General features: G+C 33.3%; 1 protein-coding gene across 1 annotated transcript in view; it reads left to right on the top strand.

The window, feature by feature from the left end:
- LOC119583526 (heat shock factor-binding protein 1-like) overlaps positions 1 to 5,881 on the top strand; it is a 6,348-nt gene extending 467 nt beyond the window's left edge. The window contains exons 2-3 of the mRNA XM_037932057.1: positions 2,363 to 2,429; positions 3,241 to 5,881. Of these exons, the coding sequence (XP_037787985.1) occupies positions 2,363 to 2,429; positions 3,241 to 3,329 (156 nt within the window). The 3' untranslated portion in view covers positions 3,330 to 5,881. The remainder of the gene's footprint in view (positions 1 to 2,362; positions 2,430 to 3,240) is intronic.
- Positions 5,882 to 7,500: the final 1,619 nt, after the last annotated feature.

Below are 7,500 nucleotides of genomic sequence, written 5' to 3' on the forward strand. Positions count from 1 at the left end.
GTATGATTTTTTTTTTGTTTTTTTTTTGGGGAGGGGGGTTTGTTGAAGGCTATTTTTGGTTTGTTTGTTTGTTTGTCGTGGGTGGGATTTATTTTGTTCAGGTATTGGTATAGGGTTTTTTTTTGTGCATTTGTATGTGTGAGTATGTCGTTGGGGCGTTACGAAGGCCATTTTCTTTTCATTTATTTTGATGGCTAGTTAAAGCGAGCGCATTTTGCCCGAGGTCAGCTTTCATCAGTATTAATTCGTGCAGAATTCATTGCGTAAGGATATCGTAAAGTGCACATGAAATAGAACCAAAAAATACGGAATTATTTTCATCAGAAGTATGCAAATTTCACAAAAATGCTGAACTAAGTCAATCATCACGTCACATCTTGCAAAAAAAATGCCATGATGTCTGTAGTGAACATATGACGGAAAACAAGTACCGCCGTTAAATGTACAAACGTCAATTGGCTGCACTTGCATGCAAAGACTGTGAAGACATGCGGACCCTAAACAGTCATATGATAATTCAGTTTGCCGCGTATTTTCCTCGTAATTATGATCTGGGCATTTTGGTCGGCATTCATTTGTGTTTGCCTGAATGTCACACAAGTCTCTTCATTATGCGTATAAGCACGGGAAAAAGAATATTAATAAGTATATTGATGGTTATGTTTTATTGTGAATCTGGGGATCATATAATAATGAATTGAAATTATTTTCGGTGTAAGAATGGAGAAGTAAATAAGGAATTTTGTGATTTCTGGCATGGGGAATAATCACTTGATAATTTGTATAAAATTGATGATGATGATGATAAGCTATGATAATCTACCTGTAATGTACTGTTTCTTGGTACCCCAAAAAAAAAAAAAATTATGTATTATATGATGGTATTTCAAGAAAAAAAAAATAATAATAAAATTTGCTTTGTTGTATGAATTTTTAGGCTTAATTGAAAATCCTCGTGTGCATGTGACGTGCATCCGGCATCACGCATTTTGGGTCTTGTGGAGACGTGCATTGCGCTTCCTGGGCTGCTGATTTATCGTTGCTTTGACTGCGAAGCTTCCCTCAGGCTCATATGTCACATTTTAGATATGAATAAAAAAATACGGTTTCCCCGTTGAGCCACGTTTTTGGTTTGGAATTACTTGTTAATTAATATATGGCAAGGTTGTCTTGATAGGTAAACAGGACAGATATTTATTGAAAATATTCCTGTATTTATTAGGAATGTTTTTATGTAAAGGCTGACTTTTAAAACTATTGCATTGAATGTTGTTTGTGTGTGTTGCAATCCACCCCCAAGAAAGTGCATGGAATGGAATAATGCAGTTTTTGTTGTTTACCAAAAAAGGAGAAAATATATACGTGAAATTAAATAAAGAGTGCAACTGTAACAGGAAATTTAGAAATCACTTTTAGTATCTTAAATAGAATAAATACATATGAATATTTGCAACAAAAGTTTAAAATCATAGTTTTCATTACATCAACCAGATTTTTTATTTGTTATAAAAAAATATATTATTGATTAATATTAATAATTTAAATATATTTTAATATATAATTTTATTATAAAATTTAGAAATCCATCTAAATATCCACAGGAGACCCTATCCTTTTATCTATGTAATACTGTTTGTTGCTTGAAGATATGGGAATTGGTTTTCATGTTAAAAGAAAATAAACACAAAAAAAGATAGGTGGCCACAAAGAACTATTGCTTTTTATAGATTTCCTTCATATTTTACATATTGTATATGTAGTAATAGAATTAAAAAGATACAATATATTTTTGCTCAAGCCCTGTCCAACTCGATTTTCATAAAAGAAAAAGAGAAAATGTACATCAACGTCAACAAAATACTGGGAATAATCTACACCGTTTGCTCGAGGTTACTCCCTGCTTACAAAGAGAGGGAGGAAAAAAAATACTTGATTATTCACCACAATAAAGTAGGATTGATATAAAAAAAAAAGTTTATCCTTGTAGCAATCTTATTTATTTATTTATTTATTTTTTTCTGTTAGAATGAGTTGATGCTAAATCAAAATATTGAGTTGAATTATACACTGGGAATAGGTACAGAATAATTTTGTTTTGGTTGGACTACCCCAAAAAACTGAATAATCTGTAATTATTATTGAATGTTATTAAATTTATCTACCCTTGGAAGATCTCTAATAAGCTAGCATGTTGATATAGTGGAGTATGGCTCTCTATTTTATTTTAAAAGCCATAATATCAGAGGAGACGTGTTCTCTCGACCAAAATCTCAATCCCCCTCTCCTTCCCGCCTTTGACAATAAATACTGAGGAAGTACACCATTTAGATTGTTCTACTGACAAGCCTGCATTCATTTTCAGGTCACAGTGCTCCTGCAACAGATGCAAGAAAGATTCCAGACCATGTCGGACCAAATCATTACGAGAAATATCCTTTTACGCTCTGGTTTTATCAAGGCTTTTTGGCCAGGGAAGTTATCTCGATTTTTCTGTGTGTCTGTCTTGCTCTCTTTACATATTTTTCTTTTTCTTCGTTTTTCTCTATTTCATTCTTTTACTTTCTGTTTCTTGTTTCCTCCTTTCGTCCCTTCTTTCTTTTTTTTCTTTTTCTCACTTCCTCTCTTTCTTGTTTTTTTCTTTTTCATTTATTCCATTTTTATTAACCTTTTTCTTCATTTTATATTTTTATTTTTCTTAAATTCTGTTTATTTATTTATTTTTCTGTATATCTGTTTTCTTTCCTTGTTCTTCCTTTTTTGTTCTTTCTTCTTTTCCTCCTTTTTCTCATTCTTTATCTTCATTTAATTTTCCCATCCACATTTTTTCCTTCTTTTTCTCATTCTGTTTGTCTTCCATTCTTTCCATTCTCTTTATTTTTTATGGTTTTGTTTTTCTCTTTCAATTTCTAGCATTCTTCATTTGTTTCTCTTTCTTCATTTCATTTTCTTATTTTTGTCTTCCCCATGTCTCTACCTTCTTTTCTTTTCCTTTTCCCTATATTTTCCTTCTCTCCTGCTCTTTCACTTATCTTCATCTTTTTTTCTTATTTCCTTTTTCCTTTATTTCTACGTTTTATCTCTTTGGTTAGTGTTTTTATTATTATTTTCGAGTGAGTGAGAGTGAAAGTGAGAATGAGAGTGAGAGTGTGTGAGTTAGTGTGTGTGAAAGAAAGTATGTTATAAAGATATATATATTATATATGTGAACCAGCCATTTTATTTATCTTAACTGCCGTGTACTAGATGAGATGGGGACGCGTATTGACGACCTCGAGAGGAACATTGCTGACCTCATGACGCAAGCTGGCCCAGAGGAGCCGGACAAGTGAACCGACGCTGAGATTTAGCAGGCAACAATTTTCGGTTAATGGAAGAGAGAGCAAGAGAGCCTCACTCTACTTTGCACTTGCCACAACAGAGTGGGGGTTTAGATAGGCTTGTTTTTAGTATGTACACAGAAAGTATGAGGAAGTGGGGGAAAAAAAAAAATGTATTTAGAATAGAATGAAATGAAAAAAGGAAGAAGAAAAAAGATATTAGTGGGAATTTTTCTTGGACCAATTAGTATACGATAGAGATTTCAGAAGTAACATTCTATTTGAGAACACACAATGAAAAGTCTGCATGCATAGTGTAAAAATAAAACTTTGTTTACTCAGATGGATAGCAGTGTTACCAACAAAGTATGAATTGTAACATTACGATAGAATTATGAACTGTGACTTTGTACTAGAATCATGAAGTATAACATTATAATAAAGTGAAATAGATGTGCAATAACACTGCCATTACTATTGTTTATAAGGTATATATATGTGTATATATATATCCAGGAGATAGTTTCTTATCAAATGATTTTAATATTTATACAGCGTTGTAGACCAGGCAGAGAGGCAACCCAGTCGTGTAGATGGAAACAGTGCATTGTGGAATCAGAATATTTTCTTTGATTGTAATTTTTCAGATTGAGTGAGTGAGAAAAATGGTTTTCCTATGATTAATCCATTGATTCTGCTTTATGTGTAAAATTGTTTTGATGTTATAAATGAATAAAATGATTTTGAGAGTAGGCTTTGATACATGGTGTTAAAACAACTTGAGATATATTAGTAGGCTTAAATGTCTCAGGGTTGGTTGATGTTGCTAGATGTTGGCAAAAATCAAGTGTTCTTTTGGTATTTTCGACCAGCTAATAACTGTTGGATGATTAGATAACTTCATGATAGTAAAATGACTGATAATGAGATTATTAATAGTGCACAATTAGACTTATAATTAAGGAGAGGAGATGGTCTAAAAAAAGACAGGTAGGATCAGCTATACATTCCCAGCTGTTTCTCTCAATGACACGTCATAGTTCATGTTTTGTGAATTATTTGTGCCAGGGATTCATCACCTTTTGTAAATGGTAACATCAGGGTCGAAGATGCATTAAACCTATTCTTCATTACTTCAGTCATTTAATTGTGTTTGGGGAAGTTTGATTTGCTATTCTTGTGCATCCTCTCTATTGGAAATTACAGATGGTCTTTACTCTTAATATTTAGATGAGTTCAAAAAAGGGAGAAGCAGAAACTGGAGTGTTCTTACTCTGGTCAGAAGAGCTCCAGTAAGAGAACTGTTCATTCAGCAGTCATTCTCTTATGACTTGAAGGAAAGTTCTAAAAGCATTTGTAATTTTGTAGTTATTTCAACAAATATAATATACCTTGGTAATTGTCTTTTGAGGTAAACAGATATTGATAAAAAATGTTAAATGTGTCAGCAAAGTTGTTGCTTATTATGAAATAATGTTGGAGTACACAGGTTGTACCTACAAATACATGGAAAGGAAGCTTGGCCAAAGATATTTTTGAAATGCATATTATATTTGCATTTTATCAGCTCTTCTCTATAGTGTGTGCACTCTCCTTTGCAGTATGCCAAAGAGGATATCCAGACACTGACAGTTATTACCTTCTTCAACTTCTGCCAAATTCCCTGAACCTTGTTATCCTCCGAGAGGATGAATTTCTTAACAGTTCATCACTTAACCGACAGTCCATGTTTAAGATGTAGTTATATTGTGTATTGAATGTGCATATCATGGTGATACTGCAAATTGTCCATATCAGCTGGAATAATCTGGGAAGCATCTCTTTTTAGGCCTTGAAAGTGGACGAAATAAAGACTGTTTGGGAGAAAAAGATGGTCAAGTGAAAGGGTGTGTCATGGGAAAGGTAGGATTGTGAAAAGTGCTATGGAAAAAAAAGGTAATGGCTCAGAGGTCATGGGACGGTTGCCTTTTTTTTTTTTCGTCCCAAGACAGAGAGTTGTATCCATCTTATCATGTTGAATACTGTCATCATCTTGCATGTGTCATACATGTGTAGGAAGGAATATGTTTTCTATACAGGATCGTGTAAAAGTAAGAGATTTACAACTTTTCTTATGCTTTTACCTTTCAGGATAGCTTAGACTTTGACTAATGAGGAAATCTAGAGAGCCACATAATTTTTATATTGTGCTTTATACTGTATTCCATAGCTGCACATAATACATTGGTAAGGGAATCATCACTAGTAGGATAGATAGTGTTTTAGCACAATATGAATTGCGATTCTCATCTCTTGTGTGTTTGGTTTTACATCTGTATTTTGTTTGCTTGTTGAACAGTGGATATACTACAAAAAGATGTGTGATTATGTGTCTAACATTATAATATTTGGAAACTTTTTCAGATGCATTAATGATTCCCCTTTCTTTTTTGCTGTGACTGATAATATCCCATAGACAAAATATATTATTCTGTATTTGTGTTGCATATTTCAAATTGTATATGTAGTTTCTATCACAGCAATATTAAAGTTTATTGATGGTTTCCACCATCCCTATACAAAAATATTTGTTTTATATTTCCTCTCTAGGAGTTCCTGGATTTAACCATTGTATTGTAACCCATTTTAAAAGGACAATTTTAGAAGGGATCAATTAATGGAGTGGAGTAAGAAAATGAGAGGGTGAGTGTGAGGAAAGAGAGAAAAAAGGTAAAGAAGAAAGAAAAAAAATTGACAGAAGGAAAGGCATGAGAGAAAGAAAATAGGGAACGAGAAAGATGACAATATGTGAAAAAGAAACAAACATGAGACAGACAAAAGAGAGTTGGGAGATGAAGAGGCAGTGCAAAGCAATGGAGTAATGAAGAAAGGAGAATATGGAAGCATGTGAGAGATGGAAGAGAGAAAATGCAAGAAAAAGATTAAAATAGGAAGAGCAAAGACATAAAACTTGGAAATTAAGAATACAATATGGATTGCCAATATAGAGCATCACGGAGCACCCCCCCCCTCCCTTCCTGCATCCCTTGCTTCTTGTTGTCATGGGGGGCTTAGGAGGTGGGGACTGAACCCCAATGCTGGGGATCACCCCTACCTCAGTCCTCAACCCTCGCCTCAATTAATTTTCTATCGTCTTTTCTTCTCTTTTTCCTTTTCCCTTTCTTCATAACCTTCTTCTGTCCACTTATCCAAATCATTAACTCATATTTACCCTTTTCACCTCAATATTTTACCATAGGGCTGTGTATCCTTGTGGTACATTTGCTTGTTTTGATTACTGACCATTCTGGAAATCCAACAACAATGCCTTACTAAAGCAAAAAACTTTACCTAGGAGCTTTGCCCCCAAGCCCCACCCTATCCCTATATTTTGTATACTCTGCTGATGACCTTGGATATTGATGTGGCAGAAAGTAGTAGTAATAAAGAAAAAAAAGAAAAAAGAATCACTACCATACTATCCTCTGTTCAACCTGTAATTTTTCCCTAGTCATCAACTCATTCCTAATCCTTTTTGCTACTATACTTTACCATACTACCATGTGACTTTTGATGTCATATAACACTTCCTTATGAGCTCACGCTGTCGCTATATTTTGAATATGCAGGTAATAACCTTAGATGTTGATAAGTCAGAAATTTTTCAATAAATAAAAATAAATCACAGCACTTTTGGCATTTTTATGTGTTTCTAAACTCATCCTTTATCAGTGAAGCATTTGCTTACCAGATCAACAATGATAAATTACATATATATATTTCATTGTGTGTGAACATTTAACAGGTGAATCATAAGAATAAAACCTCCAGTTATAATAGTACTTTGATTAGTACTGATCATATCCTGAACTTTAAACAGGTTACAGAGACAGAAAACTAAATCCAGATGAGAAATATACATTATTTCATGCTTATAAAAAAGGCATACAATAACAGGGAGAAAGAACTGGAACAAGGAAAGGTACAATTATTTTTATTGAATTTCAGTTCTTTGTTATACAACATATAGCTTTCTTGTATAAAATAAACATGCATTTCTCTCTGACCTCTTCTGAGAGAAAAACAAATCTAGCTCTTAGTATTATGCACTCTGGCATTAAGATCACAAACAAACTTTTTTTTTTTTTTTACACAAAGAAGCATTCCTATCACTGTTCATCTTCATTGGTTTGTAATCTAGAAG

The sequence above is a fragment of the Penaeus monodon genome, chromosome 17 (assembly GCF_015228065.2).
Source record: "Penaeus monodon isolate SGIC_2016 chromosome 17, NSTDA_Pmon_1, whole genome shotgun sequence".
Classification (NCBI taxonomy): domain Eukaryota; kingdom Metazoa; phylum Arthropoda; class Malacostraca; order Decapoda; family Penaeidae; genus Penaeus; species Penaeus monodon.